Source organism: Prionailurus viverrinus, chromosome E3, assembly GCF_022837055.1.
Source record: "Prionailurus viverrinus isolate Anna chromosome E3, UM_Priviv_1.0, whole genome shotgun sequence".
NCBI lineage: Eukaryota > Metazoa > Chordata > Mammalia > Carnivora > Felidae > Prionailurus > Prionailurus viverrinus.
In genome coordinates, this window is record NC_062576.1 from 28,908,698 (window position 1) to 28,930,480 (window position 21,783).

The 21,783-nt window shown below is 51.9% G+C and overlaps 1 protein-coding gene across 2 annotated transcripts in view; it reads left to right on the forward strand.

Annotated features, from left to right (window-relative positions):
• Positions 1–21,783, forward strand: part of ABCC6 (ATP binding cassette subfamily C member 6) — a 57,557-nt gene that overhangs the window by 4,843 nt on the left and 30,931 nt on the right. For both annotated transcript variants that reach the window (XM_047837685.1, XM_047837684.1), the window contains exons 5-12: positions 3,410–3,535; positions 4,741–4,802; positions 8,081–8,212; positions 12,768–12,962; positions 14,877–15,054; positions 17,515–17,676; positions 19,162–19,254; positions 20,717–20,920. In XM_047837685.1, the coding sequence (XP_047693641.1) occupies positions 3,410–3,535; positions 4,741–4,802; positions 8,081–8,212; positions 12,768–12,962; positions 14,877–15,054; positions 17,515–17,676; positions 19,162–19,254; positions 20,717–20,920 (1,152 nt within the window). The remainder of the gene's footprint in view (positions 1–3,409; positions 3,536–4,740; positions 4,803–8,080; positions 8,213–12,767; positions 12,963–14,876; positions 15,055–17,514; positions 17,677–19,161; positions 19,255–20,716; positions 20,921–21,783) is intronic.

The following is a 21,783-nucleotide window of genomic DNA, read 5'->3' on the forward strand; positions in this document are numbered from 1 at the left end:
AACTACCGTCTGAAACACACCCACACCTGCTGCCACCAAGTGTGTCTGTCTGTGCCTTCAAGCTCCCACACGATTCAGGAACATGCATCGCCCATTCCCACACCGCACACCCGTGCACACGTCCTCCCTTGCACCACTGGCCACAGGTGAAGTGTTGGTTCACGCCGTCAGGAGCTTCCCCGATGAAATTTGAAAGTGGCCCCATAGGGGCACGTGGGTGGCTCGGTCGGTTAAGCGTCTGACTTCAGGTCAGGTCGTGATCTTGCGGTTCGTGGGTTCGAGCCCCGCGTCGGGCTCTGTGCTGACGGCTCGGAGCCGGGAGCCTGCTTTGGATTCTATGTCTCCCTCTCTCTCTGCCCCTCCTTCACTTGTACTCTGTCTGTCTCTCAAAAATAATAAACAATCTCTCTCAATAAATAATAAAAATTTTTAAAAAATTAGGTCTAATTAGTATTAGGTCTAATCCCTGATACTCCAGATGGTAGCTGGCAGAGTTAATAAGCAAGGGGACTTACAAGGCTTGTCCCAGGCACCACAGGACGAGTAGATGTCCGCACCTGCCACCAGAATCTTCAAAGTATATAGAGGCTTATGTCCAGACAGTCTCCACAACATGTTACCGTCTCAAGTTTGTGTTCTTGAAAAGGCTCGTAGTGCGAGACACGAGTGAGTGGAATGACCTCCCAAAACATACCTGCGCACACACTCTTTCTGTATGAGCGTGCACATCTCCCCTCGTTCTCACCTACCCTCACCCATGCTCCCCTCTGGACATAATATGCATTGTTGCATATCCATCCATATTTCTTTTTCATTTTGTGTAGAGAGAGTGAGCACTGTGCTTTCAGCTCACTCTCAAGACCATGAGATCAGGACCTGAGCCAAAATCAAGAGTCAGGTGCTCAACCCACTGAGCTACCCAGGCTTCCCTTCCCCCCACCCCCCTCCCTATATTTCGGTTTCCCATCCTGGCCAATAGCAGTTCCGTGTTAAGGGACACATCGGATCTGTTTACCTGCAAAGAGAGAAATAGCCCAGACCTCGGTTCCTCAACCTCAGCACTCTTGACATCATTCTCTTTGGGGCGGGGGGAGCCGTTCTCGCCTTTTCGGATGTTAAACAGCATCCCCGGCCTCCACCTGCTAGATGCCAAGTGCACACCTTCCCTTGATGGTAAAACCCAGAGTGTCTGCCCTTGGGGACAAATTTGCCCCGGTTGAAAAGTGCTTGCGTAGTTTGGATGCTCACCCCAGATCTGGAGACCCCCTGCAACGGGCTGTAGATCGTTTCTCCAGCCAAATGGTTGTTCCAGTCCTGCTCCCGAAAGGAAAAGGCAGAGACATACCATTCTGTCCTTAAGGACAGATTTTCACAAAGTAATCTTTGTAACCGACGGGAAAATTGCACAGGCCATCCACTGATGTGTGTGCAAAGCTGGGTTCCCCCAGCGGCCAGATGCAGCACAGAAATAATAATATTGTGACCACGCATTAATATTGTGACCCCGGCCACATGCCAGGCCCTGCAAAAGCCACTTTATGTCATGTCTTCATTGGATTCTTAGAAGAATGTGCTGTGGCAGATTCTCACAGTCCCGTTTTAAAGATGGGGAAACCAAGGCTAAGAGAAATGAGCGGCCTCCTCAAGGTCACACGGCCGAGGAGCGCAGAGCCCAAGTCCATCTCCCCCGAATTCAGAACAAATGTCCCGATAGAAACAGTGGTAAAAATGACATTATAGGGGTGCCTGGGTGGCTCAGTCGGTTAAGCGGCCGACTTCGGCTCAGGTCATGATCTCGCGGTCTGTGAGTTCGAACCCCACGTCGGGCTCTGTGCTGACAGCTGGGAGCCTGAAGCCTGTTTCAGGTTCTGTGTCTCCCTCTTTCTGACCCTCCCTCGTTCATGCTCTATGTCTCAAAAATAAATAAACGTTAAAAAATTTTTAAAAAATGGCATTACAGAGAAGGTGAGCCACGATGTAGCTGGGATATCAAATTGTCTAATACCTCAGAAAACAGAAGTAAGAACAAAAGAGTAGAAATCCTGTAGAGGAACTGCCATCTGAAACGAGGGCTCTTGTTTTAAGCCACAAAGACTCAACTCACACTAGCTTAAGGGGGAAAAAGAAGTCTGCAGGAATTCATTAGCTCCTACATGGGGGCTCTCCTGGGCACGGTTGGTCCAAGTGTTCAGATGACGCCACCAGATAGATCTCCATCTCCTTCTGTCTCTTGGTTCTGGCCTGTTATTTGTTCAACAGTGGGGTGGCAAGAAGAACCAACAATCGCACTAGACCTAGGCTCCACCCCTGCAGCAACCCCAGTGAAAGATCTCCTGATGGTTCCAGCTCTCACTGGCCCAGTGTGGGTCGTATGTCCATTCCTGACCCCATCACAGTAGCCAGGGGACTGGAACGTACTCACTGGTCAGACCTCAGTCACCTGCCCACCGCCTGAAATGGAGTCACTTCTGCATAAACCACATACCTGAGCATGGGAAAAGAAATTAAGGGAGTCTGACAGAGGGGCAGCAGATACGAAAGCCATCACGGTGTGGCAGCAAAAGTTCTTGATTTGGATCGGATCATCTGGGTGCCCTTGAGCAAGGTGCTATTGCTTCTGTGAACTTGGTTTCTGCATGAGTAAAATAGAGCAGCTAAACTCCAGCTGGGGTCAGAGTGGGGAGGGACTTGATGAGACAGTGCCCAAAAAGACTCCCGCATAGGCACAGGGTGGAGTAAATGCTCACTAAATCCAGTTCCCTTCTTTTTTATTTAAGTTTATTTATTTATTTTGAGAGAGAGAGAGCATGTGCACACATGCATGCAACCGGGGGAGGGGCAGAGAGAGGAGAGAGAGAAAATCCCAAGCATGCTCTGCACCGTGAGCCTGAGCCCGACGCAAGCCCCATGGGAGGCTGGATCTCACAACGGTGAGATCATGACCTGAGCTGAAACTGAGAGTCCAATGCTTAATCGACTGAGCCACCCAGGTGCCCCAAACCAGTTTCCCTCTTAAACCAGAAAACACTGGCCATGAGGAAGCAGAATGGGATATTGGGGTGGGGGCTGGAGTAGAGAAGGGCTTTCCTCCGTGGCACAAGGAGAAAGGGAAAGTATCCCCCCTGCTCACTGTCACCTGCCTAAGGGGAGACACATGCCCCCCCATTTCATGCAGAGTATGGGGGTCGGGTGTTCCTAAATCGGGTCACCAGGCATGCCGGGGGCACTGGCTTTCAAACCCTGTGGCTCTGGCTCCCTGCCTGGGCACTGCTCATAGCTTCAGAAACCTGCTCAGCCGTGAGCATTCCTCCCCTTAGAGACACCCTGCCCAGCCTCTGCTCCCCACAGGCCTCTGGCTGCAGGCTTCACCATGCCAGACTCGATGGGACTTGTGCTTTCTCGCCCACAGGGCTTCCAGAGTGACCCCTACTACCACCTGTCGACCTACCTGTGCTTGTCTCTGGTGCTGGCACAGTTTGTGCTGTCCTGCCTCGTCGATCAACCCCCCTTCTTCCCTAAAGACCCCCAACAGTCTGTAAGTTGCCGTGTCTCCAACCCAGCACCTCCTTTGTCCCTGTTTCATTTCTGGTCTCAGTTTCCCCGTGGGACAGAAGGGAGCTAAACTAGGACACGAGCCTTTCATAATTTTTTACCCATTCTTTCATTCAGCAAAATGTGTATTGTGTATCTGTGCCCTAGGCTGGCCAACTTTTTCTGATCAGAGCAAGACAGAAAGTATTTTAGGCTTTGTGGGCCATATGGTCTCTGCGGCATCGATTCAACTCTGCTGCTGCTGCACAGATAGTATGTCAAAGGAGCATGGCTGTATTCCAGTAAAACTTTACTTGCAGAAACAGGCACTGTGCAAGATCTGGGCCAGGAGCTGTGGTCCAATCCCCGCGCTGTACCCCAGCTAGGTGCCGAGGATCTATGGCAAACAAGCAGACGTAGTCCCTGTCCTCATGCAGCTAGCAGCCAAGTAGAGCAACCAGACATTAATCACATAATTGCACAAGCACGTAGAAAGTTACATTTGGGGCAAGTGCCCTGCAGGAGAAATTCGGGGTCCGTGAGAGTTTACAACAGGTAGCACTGAACTAGCATGTGAAATCAGGAAAGAATTCTCTGAGGAAGAGACAGTTGAGCTAAGGTCACCTAAGGAAAAAAAATGCTCAGTGGCATGAGTCATCAAATGAAGACTCTAGAACTTTTTTGTTCTGTGAGAATGAAAGAAAACATTAAAAATTGATAATAAGCTGTGATGGCAAAGATGTGGTGAAATAAGCAGTCTCGTGCTCTAGTGGTAAAAGGTGAAGATGCGTGCGGTTTTTCTGGAGCAGCTGGCAACGTCTCAGGACAGATCCCTCCGCACTTCTCACCAAATTCACTGAGGGATGTTGTCGAGGATGTTATTGTCTGTGTCACACATGCTCCATGCTTCTAGGAGCTTCTTAGTCTCAGTATTAGTAATAGTTGTTCCCCTGGGAAGCTGTTAGTTCTTACCTGTTGGTTGCTGTCAGATTTGTGGCACAAATCGCTTTGGGCCTTACCTGCTAGGAAGCACCTAGCCCATGGGTATTCACCTGTAACAAACAGTCAGGGCATCTCAATGCGCACTTCCAGTAATACCGAGCTCACGGTCCGTTCATCCGGTCTTCCTGACCTTGGTTCCCTTGCCTTATACTGGCCATGGAATGTGAGATTTGCGTCCTTCACCAACACCATCTCTTGTCTTTACAGAATCCATGCCCAGAGGCTGGAGCTTCCTTCCCCTCCAAGGCCATGTTCTGGTGGGTTTCTGGGTAAGTAGAGTAGCAGGGAAGGGGCCAAGGTGCATTTGCTTTCTTATTCGTCACTACACCTCTTCCCCCCAAGACGTTTCCGGTCAAGCCTACCAAGGTCAGCCAGGCTTTCTTCCTCCCAGCCTCAGTGCTTCTCTGTCCTATGTCAGTGTGTCCAATCTCCACACCCCATTCCCATTCACTCACTGGAGTGAGATCTGGGTTTGAGTCTGGCTTTCCTTCTTAGCTGGCCCGTATCACAAACATTCAGGACCTCAGTTTTCCCCTCTGTAAAAGGGGAACAGCTCCACCTTCACTAAATGTACGTTGCTTAGTGCTGATGCACAGTAGGTGCTCAACAAAACCAAATCTATTCCTTGGCTGCATTCGTTCCACCAGCATCTAATATGAACCTGCTATTTGCTAAGCACCGGGAGTAAGGACAGAAGAGACCACATCTTTACTCCCCAGAGGCTCCCAGAGGTGGAGAAGACATGTGTTTCTCCAGGGCCAGCACACCAGGCAGTGAGGATGCCCTGTCCCCTCCAGACCACATTGCAGTCAGATCTTGGCAGTCCCTGGATTCAAATCCTGGCCTCGCCACTTCCTGGCTGTGTGACCCTGGGCATGCTGCTTAACCTCCCTGTGTCTCAGTCCCCGCCCCTGAAAAATGAGGATAATAAGAGCATCTACCTAATAGGGGTGTGGGAATTAAATGAAATAAGGCTTCAAAGCACTGAGCACAGGGTCTGGCCCGTAATGAGTATTATACAAAGTGGTTGGTGAATACATAAAGACTAGAATGCCCTTGGGGTGAGGAATTGGTGGGAAGTGCGTACAGTTTGGCCAAACAGCTCTAGAGAGGACCTAGCCCTCTTTTTCCCAAATGTAGGCATTTGTAGATCATTCTTCAAGCTTTTTGCCTTATTGGGATTTTATTTTCCTTCCTTTACTTAGTGGTTTTTTTTCTATTTTTAAACTCATTTTTCCTTCTTTTTTTTAAAAACTTTTAAAAAAAGTTTATTTGTTTTAAGACAGAGAAAGAGAGGGAGAGAGAGAATTAGCGAGGGAGGGACTGAGAGAGAGGACGACACAGGATCAGAAGTGGGCTCGATGCTGACAGTGCAGAGCCCGATTTGGGGCTTGAACCCACAACCCTTGAGATCATGACCCAAGTCGAAGTTGGATGCCCAACCAACAGAGCCACCCAGGCGCCTGGTTTTGGGTTTTTTTTTTTTCTTTAAATCAACTCACTTTTTCTACTCTAATAAACTTTTTTTAAAGGAAACTTTCTATCACTGCCAAGTTGGAAAAAAACCTATTAAATCACTTGCTACATAGATCTCCTCCCCCCAAAATTTCAGTGAAAACCAGGTCATGTTAATAATTTCTAGGTCAGAACTAGATTGGCTGAATTTGCTCTGCATTAAAAAAACAAAAGGAAGGGCGCCTGGGTGGCTCAGTCCGTTGAGTGTCCGACTTCAGCTCAGGTTACGATCTCATGGTCCGTGAGTTCGAGCCCCGCGTCGGGCTCTGGGCTGATGGCTCAGAGCCTGGAGCCTGCTTCCGATTCTGTGTCTCCCTCTCTCTCTGCCCCTCCCCCGTTCATGCTCTGTCTCTGTCTAAAAAATAAATAAATGTTAAAAAAAAAAAATTAAAAAAAAAAAAGGAACTTGGAAAGTCTCCGAGGCGAGCTTAGGACCAGCAGCAAACAAGACCATCTTCTTGGTATTATCAGAAAAATTACAGACACCTGAGAAGTAATAAACCACGCTCCTGCCTTGAAGTCTAGAGTAATTGATCTCTTGTGTATGTGTGCTGGTTCGCAAGCTGGCCCCCAGCTTGGCAAGGACAGACTGAAGACAGAGCAGACCATTCCAGTTGGCAGGTGGTGGTTTTTTTTTTTTAATTTATTTATTTTTTTCAACGTTTATTTATTTTTGGGACAGAGAGAGACAGAGCATGAACGGGGGAGGGGCAGAGAGAGAGGGAGACACAGAATCGGAAACAGGCTCCAGGCTCTGAGCCATCAGCCCAGAGCCCGATGCGGGGCTCGAACTCACTGACCGCGAGATCGTGACCTGGCTGAAGTCAGACGCTTAACCAACTGCGCCACCCTGGTGCCCCGGCAGGTGGTGGTTTTAGTAAGCAAGGAAACTTAGGAGGCTTGTCCTGGGCGGCCACAAAGCGAATAGATCTCCGCACCTGCCCACCAGAATCTTACAAGTTAATGCGGGGGCCTCAGCGGGGTTCAGGCACGTCTACCATCCAGACGGTCTCAACAACACATTGCCTTCTCAAGGCTGCATCCTTGAAACGACTTTTAGTGCAGGCAGAGTGGGCAGATCCTACTTTCCAAGGACAGAGGACGGGCGAGGAGCCTCTGATTGCCCACGTCCAGCTTGCGGGACACCCGGAGGTCACATCCTCTCCGTGACCGCCTCCAATAATGTGCCACCTACAATCCAGTCCAAGTGTTGGTAAACTCTCATTTTAAGGTGAGAAAATTGAGATCCACTGGTGGGAAGGGAGGTGCCCAAGGTGACAGAGCTGAAAACTGGTTTTATTTGACAAATCTTTGGTCCTGTGTCAGGAGGTGAGGATATAGAGGAGGAGAATAAAGGCAAGTACTTTTTGCCCCCATGGAATTTACCATCCAGTGGAGGAGAAAGACACTCAACATATAACCATATCAAAAAAGTAAGTCAAATGGCAACAAGCATTGTAAAGAAAAGCTCAGGAAAAAAGTCTATAATGGGAAAATCTACGTGGACTGAAGGGCCATCAAGTGGGTATCTAAAGAAATCACGTCTAAGCCCAGGAAGCGGCCAGGTGAAGAGTGGCAGGAAAAGGGTTCTAAGCAGAGCAATATACATGTGCAAAGGTCCTGAGGCCAGGTGGCTGCAGAGGTGAACAAGGGACTTAAAGCTGAGGATGGAGCTCAGGTTTCCAACTCTGGACTTCTGACTCTGGGGAGGTTTATTTCCCTCGCCACACAGGCTGTCCATTGATTAAGTCACTGAGTGTCTCTGAACCTCGATTTCTTCTCCTCATCTGTAAAATAGGTCAATAGTTATCACCGTGTGTTCTTGTGTAAGATTTAATGAGATGATCTTTGTAAACTGGGAAGTGCCCCACAAATGTTGGGCGTGCTCAGGCTAAACGCTTTCATTTTCCTGAGGGGCCAGCAGAGGAAAAGTGACTTACTCAGGGTCACATAGCTCCCAGGGCAGGACCCTGTGGGGGAGGGGAGGAGAGCATGGCGGGAGGAGCTTGTCCTGGTGACTCTCTTTTTACAGGCTGGTCTGGAGAGGCTACAGGAGGCCGCTTGGGCCAAACGACCTCTGGTCACTTGGGCAAGAAAACTCCTCAAAAGAAATTGTTTCCCAGCTCGAGAGGGCATGGACGAGAAACCGCAGTGCGGCCCAGCGGTGAGTGTGTAAGAAACGAGAGCCCGGCCCAACGCTTGGCCAGCAAAGCGCATCACTTGGCCCCGAGTACGACCCCAGACCCTACTCTGGGCTCCACTGCCATAGTCCCCTGCCTGCCAGCTGATCCCAGTAAGCATGAACTGACCAGGCCCAAGGGACATTTCCTCCCAGAGTGCTTCGCAGCTTCCAAGAGGACACAGTGGGTGCCTCCAGAGGGAAGCTTGGATGTTGGGACAGCAGACAGGAAAGAGATGGGGAGTGAAAGGTTCTGTGGTGGTCCACAACGTGCAGGCAACTACTTAGTATCTAACCCGAGGGATTCGTTCCCTGGGCCTCGGTTTTCTTATCTGTTCAACGAGGATGCCATTAGCTTCTGGGGGATGAAAAAATTTGTAGAAGAGAACTGAGCAAATACCTCAACAGTGGTAAAAACTCCAATGGTGTCAGTTATCTGGAGGATTTCCAGCCCTTTCTAGTCCTGCCAGCTCTGCCTCACCCTTGCCCTCTGTGGCATCTCTGGAAACTTCTGTGGCCCCCTCTGACTCTGAGGAACCCAGTTGGGAACCTCTGGTCTACAGAAAAGAGCTGTCAACATAGGATTCATTAAACGTGGGTTAAAGCAGTCTTGCCATGAAGTAGTTGATGACTTCTTTAGGATTTTGTGGGGGTTGTTGAATCCTCCAAATTAGAAGACGTGAGAGACAGTCTATTGGCTCACATAGCTTAGAAGGTAGGTCTAGCCTCAGGTGTGGCTGGATCCAGGGGCTTGCATAATATCCAAATTCTTTCTCTCCATCTCTCAGCTCAGCTGATGTATTGGCTCGCCTCATATCCTGCCAGTGCAGCAACCCCAGCAGGAGTGTCTCTCCTAGCATCTGTACAGAAAATGCTAGGGAAGGCATTGGCTGACTTGAGTCAGGACCAATGCCATAGCCGGGGGCAGGCCCCATGATCGGTAGCCCCTTCAGAGCCACAGTGGGGTATGTTTTCCCAAAAGGGGTAAATGATATGAGCAAGTCAAAATAGCAACTCACTGCAGGAGTATTTTGTTGAATTGCCCCTCTAGTCTTACATGATTTCTAAGTGGCCGAATTCATTCAAAAGGACCTTAGAGGGGGGCGTCTGAGTGGCTCAGTCGGTTAAGTGTCCCATCTCACGATTTATGAGTTCGAGCCCCACATGGGACTCTGCACTGACAGCTCACAGCCTGGGGTCTGCTTCGGATTCTGTGTCTCCCTCTCTCTCTGCCCCTCCCCCACTCACACTGTCTCTCTCGAAAAGATATAAACATTAAAAAAAAAAAAGAAAGAGTCCTAGAGGTCTTGCCCACTCTCTCCCAGCTGTGACCTCCCCTCAAGGGCATGAGAATATTGTAGCCAGGATAGAAATATTCTCCAGGACAGATTAAGAATCCATAGCAATTGACAGAAGATATGGCCATACAAAGGCCTCCCTGAGTTTTTTTCTGAGTTGACTGATTACACACAGAAAGAACCTTGGTTTTATTTCTGAAGTATTTTGCAATTTTGGGGGGAAGGGAGAGGACGTCATCCTGAGAGGTCAGGAACCAGCCACTCGCAGACCAGGTCAGGTTCCCAAGGTATGTTTGGTCCATGTGTTGTTTGAGGTTTTTTTCTCTTTTTTTTTTTAAAGTTGCCAGTATTTAAAACATTGTAGATTTCATATAAAAATCTGGAATTCTGGTGTCTTTTAAAGGACATGGGCAGTGCCGGGTCATGTCCCCTGCATGGCAACAGGGGAGTAGATCTGGGCAGGCCCCAGTGGGCAGGGCATTGGTTGGCCACAGTCTGTTCCACTACCTTTTGTTTTCCCAACTTGGACCTGGACAGTCACCCCCTGCCTCTTCCTGTGGTCACGTGTACACCCTGCACTAAATGGCCTCCGGTCCAGAGACCTAAAACCTGGACTGTGAAACCCACTGGAAAGGAGGAACCTGGTTACAGAGCCTTCAGGTGGATCCCAGGGATTCCGAATTCTGGGGTGAGCAACCAGAACAGGACTGCCCAAAACATCCAGCTGGAAAGAGGCCTTCATCATCATCTCCTGGCCACCCCATTTGGCAGATGGCAACACTGAGGCTCAGGGAAAAGGGGACAGAGCAGGCATTTGAATCTCAGGCTCCTGCCTCCAAGGCAGGTTCTGTCCATCAAACCAGATTTCCTTCCTTCCTTTCTTCCTTCCTTCCTGCCTTCCTTCCTTCCTTCCTTCCACAAATCTTTACAACTGTATGCACATTTACTTATTTATTTTTGGGAGACAGAGAGAGACAGAGCACAAGCGGGGGATGGGCAGAGAGAGAAGGAGACACAGAATCCGAAGCAGGCTCCAGGCTCCGAGCTGTCAGCACAGAGCCCCATGTGGGGCTCGAACTCATAAACTGTGAGATCATGACCTGAGCCGAAGTCGGACACTCAACTGACTGAGTGGTTGACACTCCTGTTAGGCCCTTTATACACATCACACATCTGTTATTTTTTCCATTCATTTGACAAGTATTTATTGAGTGCCTACTACATTTAGGAGCTGAATATGGGGGGGTGGGGGTGGAATACAAGCGAAGTCTACCCACCTGGAGTGCTAACAAGATAATTACATAAAGGTGAATATTGGAGAGAGTGAGCAGGGCCTTGAGGGCAACGAATTAAACACTGGGCTGTGATGAGGAGGGGTGGCCAGGTGACCAGAAGGTGACATCTTCTTGGCATTGGAGGCCCAAATACCAAAATGTTTGTGAGCAGCAAGCCGTGCCCAGCTGAGCGACAGACCCCCCAGAGATGCCAAATCAAACAAGCCGGACCGTGGTCAAGGGGCAAGGGGGCAAGGCCTTGGCTTGTTAGCGAAGGTCTGGCCACCAGTGTTCGCCAAGGTTGGGTTTTTTTTTTCCCCCTTCTTTCTAAAGATTTTTGTCAGTGGGGCTCACAAAGAGGAACTATGTGAATCACGAATTGCGACCCGGTCTCAAACCCCTGCTCTGTCCTCACTGTGTGACCTCAAGCAGCTATCACCACCTTTCAGAGCCTCAGTCTTCTCCTAGGGAAAATGGGGAGTCCATGGTAGGGAAGTCCACCAGGCAGGGAAGTCAAGAAAAACCAACAAGCTGGTGCATGTACAGGGCTGATCCCAGAGCCCAGCCCCAGGTCCCGGCTCTGTAAACAGGCACTGAAATTACTGATAACCCCAGAGGTTGTCGGAGCTGGAAGAAGCTCAGAGAGTGGGACCAGCCCCTTCCTTGCAAGCATGAGGACACAGAGGCACAGAGAAGGCGATTGTCTGCCCAAGGCCACACGGCACCCAGACTCTCAGCAGCTGAGGACCTGCCTGGCTGGCTCTCCCTTCCACTCCCCACCTTCCCCCCAGCTTCCATCTGTGGTTTCATCCAGACCAGGAATGCTGGGCCCATGGACATCAGCTGTGATTCTAAACTGGTTCTAGACCAGCTCTAAACCACCTACGGGCTAGCCAGTTACGCAAGGGAGGAGGAGGAGTTGCATTAATGGCTCACAGAATGCCTAGGCTCTGGAGGCACAGAGCTGGGATCAAATCCCACACACTTCTCAGCTGTGTGCCCTTGGGCAAGGTCATTCTAATCTTTTTTTTTTTTTTTTTTTTCAACGTTTATTTATTTTTGGGACAGAGAGAGACAGAGCATGAACGGGGGAGGGGCAGAGAGAGAGGGAGACACAGAATCGGAAACAGGCTCCAGGCTCTGAGCCATCAGCCCAGAGCCTGACGCGGGGCTCGAACTCACGGACCGTGAGATCATGACCTGGCTGAAGTCGGACGCTTAACCGACTGCGCCACCCAGGCGCCCCAATTGGGCGAGGTCATTCTAAACCTTCTTTTCCCCATCTGTGAAATGGGGTTAACACCTAGCTGGCCAGCTTCTTCAGAGGACTGAGGAGTGCCTGGCACATAGTAGGTGCTCAATGCGTGTGCAGTGCCATCAGCATCCGTAACGCCGTAGGGCAGCCCTCCTGCCCTGCCCCTTCCTGCCCCGTTGTCTCATAAAGGGGTCCTCTGGGGGACACAGAAGAACAGTTGAGAGAGCAAGGCGGGATGCTTACCCCGTCATCCCCCTTGTTGGGAAAACGGTCCTGTAATGCCTGGTCCTACTGGAAACTCATCTGCCACCTCTGAGAATCTGTGAAAGGACTATCTTAGTCCATTCAGGCACTGTAACAAAATACCATAGGCTGAGTGGCTTCTAAACCACAGACATTCATTTCTCACCGCACTGGAGGCAAGGCTGGGCACTCCGAGATCAAAACCCCACAGATGCGGTGTCGTGGGGGCCTGCCTCCTGGTTCATAGATGGCTGCGTCTAAGGCTGTTCTCACATGCTGGAAGGAGGAAGGAGCTGTCTGCTCCCATTCATGAGGGCTTTACCCTCATGACCTCATCACCTACCCAAAGCCCCACCTCCAAATACCATCACCCTGGGGGTTAGATTTCAACATGTGAGTTTTGGTGCAGGACGGAAACAAATATTCAGTCTCTTGCAATGACCCAGAGCCATTTTCTCCTCTCCCGTAAGGCACACCAAGGCAGGAGCAGCTAAAAGGTATGGCACGGAGGTCCCAGAGACGGAGGTCTTCCTGCAGCAAGAAGGGAGCCAGAGCGGCTCGCTGCTGAGGGCCATCTGGCAGATGTTCCGTTCCACCTTCCTCCTGGGGACCCTGAGCCTTGTCATCTGTGATGTCTTCAGGTTTGCTGTCCCCAAGCTCCTCAGGTGGGTCCAGACCTTGGGTGCCTTGCTAAGGCTGGTGGTCCTTTCCTTAATGGTGTCTTTCCAGAGTCAGGGGGCACCAGCTCTCTTTCTTCCTCTGCCTAGTCCTCCGGTGCCCAGGGCACTGGAGAGTGGGTGAAAAGGATACTGAGGAAGGGGAAAAAAGTACGGAGAAATTGACTAGCCTCAGGGAGAGAAGATGAATGAACTCAACCCTGACTGTATCAGTTAGCTTTTGCCGTATAACAAAACAACCCAAAAGCGAGGGGCTTACCACCACTTCCTTAGCGCATGATAATGTGGGTCAGCAGTTGGGGCTGGGCTCAGCTGGGCAGTTCTTCTTCTGTCAGCTGGGTTCCCCCGTGTGTCTGCTCAGCCGTGTGTGAAGCTGGCCGGGGGCTGGCTGGTTGGAGACGGTCTCAGCTGGGACAGCGTGTCTCTGCTCCATGCGATCTTTCATGGCCCACAGTGCTAGCTCCGGCTTGTTCACATGGCCCCTGGCAGGGCTTAAAGACCCAGAGCAAAAGGGCCACTTTCTCTTGAGGCCTCGGGCTGCGGGCTGGCACAGTTTTACCTGCACTGTTTTCTGGGCCAAAGCTGGTTGTACGGCCAGCCCAGATTCAGGGGATAGTGGATTTGTGTGCTGTGGCTACCATGACAGTATTACAGGCTGGGTGGCTGAGACAACAGAAATCCGTCTTCGCACAGTGCTGGCGACGAGAGGTCCAAGATCAAGACGGATTTTATGAGGCCTCTCTCTTGGACGTGCTGTGTCCTCACATGGTCTTTCTTCTGTGTGTGTGTGTGTGCCCATATAGTATCTCCTTGTGTGTGCAAGTTTGCTCTTAGAAGGACACCAATCAAATGGGATTACGGTTCCACCCTCATGGCCTTATTTTAACTAAACTTCCCCTTGAAAGGCCCGATCTCCAAATACAGACGCATTCTAAAGTACTGGGAATTAGGATTTAACATAGGTATTTGGTGGGGGCACAATTCAGCCCATAACACGTGGAGACAAAATACTCCCCTCCAGGTCAAAGGAGCAGCAATCACATTCAAAACGAATGTGCAGGGGGTGCCTGGGTGGCTAGTCAGTTAAGCTAAGTCTGACGTCAGCTTAGGTCACGACCTTGCGGTTTGTGAGTTCGAGCCCCGCGTCGGGCTCTGTGCTAACAGCTGAGAGCCTGGAGCCTGCTTCGGATTCTGTGTCTCCCTCTTTCTCTGCCTCTCCCCTGCTTGCTCTCTGTCTCTCTCTCAAAAGTAAATAAACATTTAAAAAAATTGTTGGTTTTTTTTTTTTCCAACGTTTATTTATTTTTGGGAGAGAGAGAGACAGAGCATGAACGGGCGAGGGGCAGAGAGAGAGGGAGACACAGAATCGGAAACAGGCTCCAGGCTCTGAGCCATCAGCCCAGAGCCCGACGCGGGGCTCGAACTCACGGACCGCAACATCGTGACCTGGCTGAGGTCGGACGCTTAACTGACTGCGCCACCCAGGCGCCCCCAAAAAAATTGTTTTTAAAAAGAAAATGAGTGTGCAGGGGGGCTCCTGGGTAGCTCAGTCAATCAAGCCTCTGACTCCTGATCTTGTCTCCGGTCATGATGTCACAGTTCCTGGGATCGAGCCCTGCCTCGAGCTCTGTGCTGAGAGGGGGCAGCCTGCTTGGGATTCTCTCTCTCTCTCTCTCTCTCTCTCTCTCTCTCTCTGCCCCTTCCTTGCTCATGGATTCGTACTCTCTCTTTCTCTCTCAAATTAAATAAACTTAAAAAAAAAAAAAAGAAAATGAGTGTGGACAGTGGGAGAAATAACCTGCATTTTTGCAAAAATATCTACCACTCTGTCTGGTCCTCTCAGGCAAAAGGAACAACCATGGATGCCTTCTCTTACCGCTCGTATTCTCCCTCTCTCGAAAGCCTTTTTCTGGAGTTTATTGGTAATCCCACGACCCCGGCCTGGAAAGGGTATCTCCTCGCGGTGCTGATGTTCCTCTCTGCCTTCCTGCAATCAGTATGGGAGCAGCAGTACATGTACAGACTCAAGGTGCTGCAGATGAGGCTGCGAACTGCCATTACTGGCCTGGTGTACAGGAAGGTGAGCCCTGGGCGAGAGGTGCGGGTCTTTCCCGTCTCCCCATCTCTTCTGAATTTATATGAAACGTTCTAGCCCAAAAGGGTCACATCATATCATCTGTGCCTGAAAATGCCCTCATTCATTACTTTACTACACTCTCACCTTCTTGGTTATTTCCATAAGACCTTGAGTGATCTGACCCTGGCACCTCTCCAACTCTGTAACAACACACACCTGCTCTCTTGCTCAACCCACTCCAGCCACAAACATACCAGGCAACCTCCGACCTCAGGACCTTTGCGCTTGCTGTTGCCACTACCTGGACACCCTTTCCATTTCTTTTCATGTACTTTCCACTCATCCCCCGTGAGGATAAAGGGCTAATCTTGGGGCTGTGTGGAAACCAGATGGAGGTAGACTATCAGCTACATCCCCAGGCAACGCTGCTTATGGTAAAAATGACTCCTGACCCATTGGTAAATTCATCTGGGCTGAAAGTTCTGTCGGTGGAGCATGAGTACCTGATGGGAAGCCATAGCTTGGAGCTTCTTTTCCTGCAACGGCTCTTGTCCCCTTGGGAGCCCTGGGAGTGGAGCTCACAAGACTATCTGCTGTAAGACTATCGGACTCTCTGGCTCCCGTGGGGTCTGGAGCCCCTGAGCCTGGGCCACCCAGTCCCCGCGAGTCTCCTGTCACGCCCGCGCTGTCCCCTGGGGGAGAACCGGGGCAAAGGGAACAGCCCCTGGACGGCTGTGTGGACGGCTCCCCTGACCGCGTGGCTGCTGTGTCTTAGACCCGGGCAAGCTCCGGGTCAGTGTGGCCCGTCTGGTCTTGTGAATCCACGTGCCGAGCTGAGGCTTGAGGCCGTTGCTCTGCCATGCCCACCCTTAGGGGAGCCCTGCCCGTCTCCTCAGAGGTCAGCCCCTGGGCTCCCCATGCTGCTCTGCCTCCCCGTTAACCGTGTCTGCTTATTTTCCGGACCTGGTAGGTAGACAGGGCTAGCCAATTTCTAGATGTAGGAAATGACTCACCAAGAGCATCCCTTTCATGCCAGCTACCCAGTCCAGAGCCCACACTCCCGATCGCCCCCTGATGGGGCTCTCGACACTCTGGGCCCCCACACGCCTGCCCCAGTCACCCCAGGGCCAGGTGCTGGACGAGGGACAGCTCCTGTGCCCAAGAGCCCACCAAAATTATTCAAGCTAGCCAACCCTGCTTACCCTCACTGACCCTTCCTCCCTGTGAACACCACAATTAAGGCCCCACAGTCCACCTTGCTAATAGGCAATAATAGTAATTATTATTATTGATGTTACTGAATAATATTATCTTAAAACATTGCTTCATAACACGCCTCATAACTGCCATTAAAGAAGGAACTATGTAAGTTGTAATTTAATTTTCCTCCCCAGTTCAAACTCTGCTGTGGGAGAGCAAGCCCCCTGCCTCTATCTTCTCGGTACTCAGTTCACTGTGAGGCCCAGACTAGGTACTCGATAAAGACTGGAAGATTCTTCTGGAGATTTTCTACTCAGTCCTTCCTGGCTCACTCATTTACCCCCTTACTTCTTCCCTCACACACTCAGCAGAGACGAGGGCAAATAGAGCTTAGCATTCAACAGGCTGGAAGGGGTCCACTGTGACCCCAGGGCCCACACTGGGGCTGCCAGAGAACCAGGTCTGGTGTGTGAGGGGCACCATGTAGATGCCTTCAGGGAATTGATCTAACACCCTGTCTAGCTCCTGTCTCGCCTTGGTCATCCTAGATTCCAAGCTTGGCCTAGCCTTTTAGAAGGCCCTTCAACTTTGGGTAAGTTGGTCAACTTCTCTGTGCCTCAGTTTCCTTGGCTATAAAGTGGGGTTAGCAATTCTGCACTTCATTGATCCCAGTCTCACTTTTTTTTTAACCCTTCTGAAATCAAGATGTATATCATGTGTCTTAATTTAATCGCATTTACTTTTTTTGCCCTTAGTGACACAAAAACAGAGCGTTTCGTCCATAGCATTGTAGACTGAATGAGATATGGCAGCACCTCCTCCATCTGGTTGTGGGTTGGGCCCCATCACAGAAAACGGTGACCCTGTTCATTTAGCACAGTGCCTGGGGCATGGTTGGAATTCAGGAAACGATCCCCAGTATCATCATGAACCCAAGGGTTTTATATATTGTGCTACTAATTTACCACAACAATGTTTTAGGGATGTCAGAGGATTTTTTTCTTTGGTCATCTCTCCAAATTCTCATGACGGCCCTGGGAGGTTGGCTCAGGAGATTCACTAGCCCACTTTACAGACGAGTGAACTGAGGCTAGATAGGGAAGAGACCTGCCTCTGCCAGCAAGGGCAGACCAGCTTAGACCCCAGACCGGCCAGACGGCTGTGCTCTTGCTCCGTCCGTGCTTTGGGCCTCCCTGCCCTCCTCCACCCCACTCGTCCCGTCCTTCCCTCTGGCTCAGGTCTCCATCCTCCCGCCCCGCCCAGGTCCTGGTCCTGTCCAGTGCCTCCAGAAAAGCCAGCACGGTGGGTGACGTGGTCAACCTGGTGTCCGTGGACGTGCAGCGGCTGACCGAGAGCGTCGTCTACCTTAACGGGCTGTGGCTGCCGATTATCTGGATCATCATCTGCTTCGTCTACCTCTGGCAGGTGTGCCACAGTTCACAGGCCCCCGGCAGGTGTATCAGCGGCATAGCGACAGTGAGCGAGCATAGAGTGGTCCCAAGTACTATCCAGTGGGTGTTGTCATGGTGACTGTAGATCTACGCCTACTGCCCCCACCCTACGGGACACGGGGCCAGCACCCTTTCTGACTGGCCGCCTTGTAGCCAGGGCCCAGCATGCAGTGGGCACACGTAGGAAGAGGGAGGGGGACGAAGGACTCCTGGGAAAATGCAGAGCCATTAAAGGGGCAGACCCCTGACCGCAGCAAATCTGCAGAAGACCCACCCATCACCCTCCTGGTCTTTTGGTGGACGGTCCCTAACATCAGAAGGTCACCCTGAAATCCTGGCCCGGCGGGGGGCGGGGGGGGCAGACATTGAAGTTGCCACAGTTAGCATCTGTAGCATTTTTCTCCAAATGATACTATTTTTTGCCAGAGAAAGCTTAACCTTCCTTTCACCTTTCTTTGAGTATTTTCCCAATCCTGGCGGTGGGCTGGTTTGCCTTCCGGGCACTTCTCCACTTGGCCACTGGGTGGCGCGATTGCTGCATAAATGAAACAAACAGGCTTGCTCTGTGGTCAAGGAGATTACAAAATCGTGTTCTTAAAAGCTGAGAGGGGAAACTGAGGGCCACAGACTGAAGAGGGGTAGGGCTTGTCTAGAGACTGGGCCCAAATGGCGCGGGAGGAATCTCAAACAGTCACAACCACTTAGAAATCATCTCCCCCACCCCCAGCTCCACATTTGCACCAAAGCAGGGGCGCCTCTGTGGCTCAGTTGGTTAAGCCTCTGCCTTCGGCTCAGGTCATGATCTTGCAGTTCTTGAGTTCGAGCCTCACATCGGGCTTTCTGCTGTCAGCCTGTCAGCACAGAGCCCGCTTCGGATCCTCTGTCTCCCCTCTCTGCTTTTCCCCCACTTGCACTCTCCCCCCCCCAAAAAAAATAGGGGGGGAACCAAAGCCAAGGGGGAACATAACTGTCCCAAAGTCACAAAGCTGGTGGGGGTAGGGCTGTCAGACAAAATACAGGATGTCCGGTTAAATATGACTTTTAGAGAAACCGAATAATTTCTTAGGATAAGCATATCCCAAATATAGCATGGGACATACTTATACCAAAAAGCCATTTGCTGTTTCATCTGAAATTCGTACTTGCTGAGGCATCCTATATGTTTTTTGGCTAGATCTGGCAACCTTGTCAGGGGTGAAATGAAGACCTAGGATGACGACTATATGACACAGGCACTTATTCTAGGTGACAGGCAATGCTGGATGTCCCTTTCACGGATGAGGACACTGCTGCTTAGGGAGGTTAGGTAGTTTGCATGAGTGTCTTCAGCAAGTGTCAGCTGGCTGCCCTCGCCAGCTTCCCTGGGATGCCCTTAGGACCCAGGTCTGACCAAATCCCTCGGTGTCTTCAGCCGGGCTCCTGGAGGTGTCTTGTGACCTCCCACCCTCTCTGTCTCCAGCTTCTAGGACCCTCTGCCCTCACTGCCATCGCTGTCTTCCTGAGCCTCCTCCCTCTGAATTTCTTCATCACCAAGAAGAGGAAACAGCATCAGGTCTGACATTTGGGAGAAGGGACACACTAGGCGGCAAGCGGGGCGGGGAGCCTGCAGGTCACGGGACTGTTGCTGGTGCAGGTACGGGGAGATGAGGAGGGGACGGAGGGCCTGGTGGCATGAGCCTTTCCGGTCACTCAGAGCCCTGCCTTCCTCCCGGTGCCCCCAGCCCTGTGGATGGCTGTCACACGCCTCCAGCGTCTGGGCCACAAGCCAACCATGGGTCAACTCGGACGCCTCTCTTGTTCTCACACACCGTCCCTCAGCAGATGCATCCGGAATGATGGCCCAGTCTCACCCTCACTGGGCACTCCTGCTCCTCCTGCCCTCGTCATCCCTCTCTGCTCAGAACCACAGTGGCTCGCATGTCCCTGAGAGTCAGAGCCGAGACCCTTGGTGGCCAGCCGTGATCTGGCCTCACCTCCTGCCCCTCTGCCCTCCCCTGACCCTCAAGCTCCAACCCCACTCCCCCTCTGCCCTCCCCTGACCCTCAAGCTCCAACCCCACTCCCCCTCTGCCCTCCCCGACCCTCAAGCCCCACTCAGGGCCTTTGCTCCTATGGTGCTCTCTGCCTGGAACACCTTCACCCCCAGACATCCCTGCCCCCCCCAACCCCAACCCCTCACAGACCCCTGGTTACAGCAGCAACACGCCCCTCCCCTCCATATGCACCTGTTTGGCAACTTGGCCTGCCCGTTTGCCAGATGCACCTGGCTCCTCTCTCTCTTCAGACTGAAAGCTTCCCGGCAGCAGGGAATATGCACTGATGCAGTCTCAGCTTCTAGAACAGTGCTTGGCAATCAGGAGGAGGGAGGGAGGGAGGAAGAAAGGTCTCACATAGACTGTTTCTCCAGACTTCTGTTTGGCCTCCTCTAAGGCACTGTCCACACCTGCCCCTGTGACAATGCCCCTCCTTAGTGGGACACAGGGGCCCCCGACTCCTCTGCCTGACCCCCAAGTCCCAAAGTGGTGCAGCCCACCTCCCTCCCGTAGCACCCCCCCCCCCACCCTCTCTGACCACGCTGCCTGCCTCTGGGTCGTGCTGTCCCCTCCACCTTCCTTCGTCCACCTCACCTACCCATTTGCACACCCAGCACCTGCTCATCATAGCTCACGGTCACTCCCACCTCCAGGAAGCCTTCCCTGTGGCACCACACCCAGGCTGGTTCAGGGCTCCGCCTCTCCCACCTCCTCCCTGGTCTGTGGGAGCTTCCCATCATTTCTGGCCCACAATGAGGGCAGAAGCTGGGGGACAGGAGGGAGAAGGCACCTGTGGGGGTCCAGGGACAAGATGACAGTGACTTGGGCCAGGACTGTGGGGACAGCGATACTGAGAGGCAGACAGCCTGGGACCTGCTGTGGAATCAAGGGCATTTGCTGAAGGTGGGGTGCGATGGTTTGGGGGGAGGAGAATTCTAGACGTTTCCCTGACCTCTTCCCCTCTTCTTCCCTCTGGTACCAGGAGGAGCACATGAGGCAGAAAGATTCTCGGGCACGGCTCACCAGCTGCGTCATCAGGAACATGAAGATGGTCAAATCCCACGGCTGGGAGGGAGCCTTTCTAGAAAGAGTCCTGCACATCCGGGGCCAGGAGCTGGGTGCCTTGAGGACCTCCAGCCTCCTCTTCTCTGTGTCTCTGGTGTCCTTCCAGGTGTCCACATTTCTGGTGAGGTCACTCTGATCTCTCTGCAGAGCATGGACGGAGGGAGGGAATCCTGGGGAGGGGGTGAGGTAGGCAGAACTCCCCCCTCCGCACCCCCCCCCCAGATCCTGGAGCCTTTCTTTGCAGACCACGCTGTCCGTTCAAACATACCTTTCCTGGATCCTTCCCAGTCAGGGATCCTTGCTTTGTGCTGAGTTAGCTGATTCTGAAGCTGGTAGTGGCTAACAAGGTCTGTCATTCTCCTGTAGAAGGTTCCAGCGTCCGAACTGTTGCTGCTTCTGGCATGGGGAGGAGGGGAGGAGGCAACAGGGGCAGGTTCTGCTCAGGTAGCACCCCCGGTCCACACTGATGCCGGCTGTCAGATGGCTGCAGGGGCCCCCTTCCCCACATCCACACACACTGGGCACCGTCCTGTCCTCCAATTTATTTCACAAACTGCTGCCAGACTAGCCTTCCTAAAGCACGGCCAGCCGTGACTTCAGTCCATGCGGGGTTGCAAACAAACCTACGGTAACTCACTGCTGCATAAATAAATAATCCAAACTCTTCATAAAATAGTCAAGGCTGGTTGCAGGTGGGCCTTAATCACTTATTTCCAGAAGGATTAGACACCCCCCCACCCCCGGGGGACGATCTGGAGTTACCAACACAGTCATCACTGAGAAACACAAGTAGCATTGCTTACAGCCATGAGAGCTCCCCGGATAGGGTCACTGAGTCACCATCACACCGAGCGACCATCACGGTAGGCATCATGTAGAGTGGTCAGCACACTAAGGGACCATCATATCATCACCAAGTGGCACCTAGAACTGAACTACACCCTCATGACATCTAGAGCCACAAATGCCCCCAACCCCCAAGGT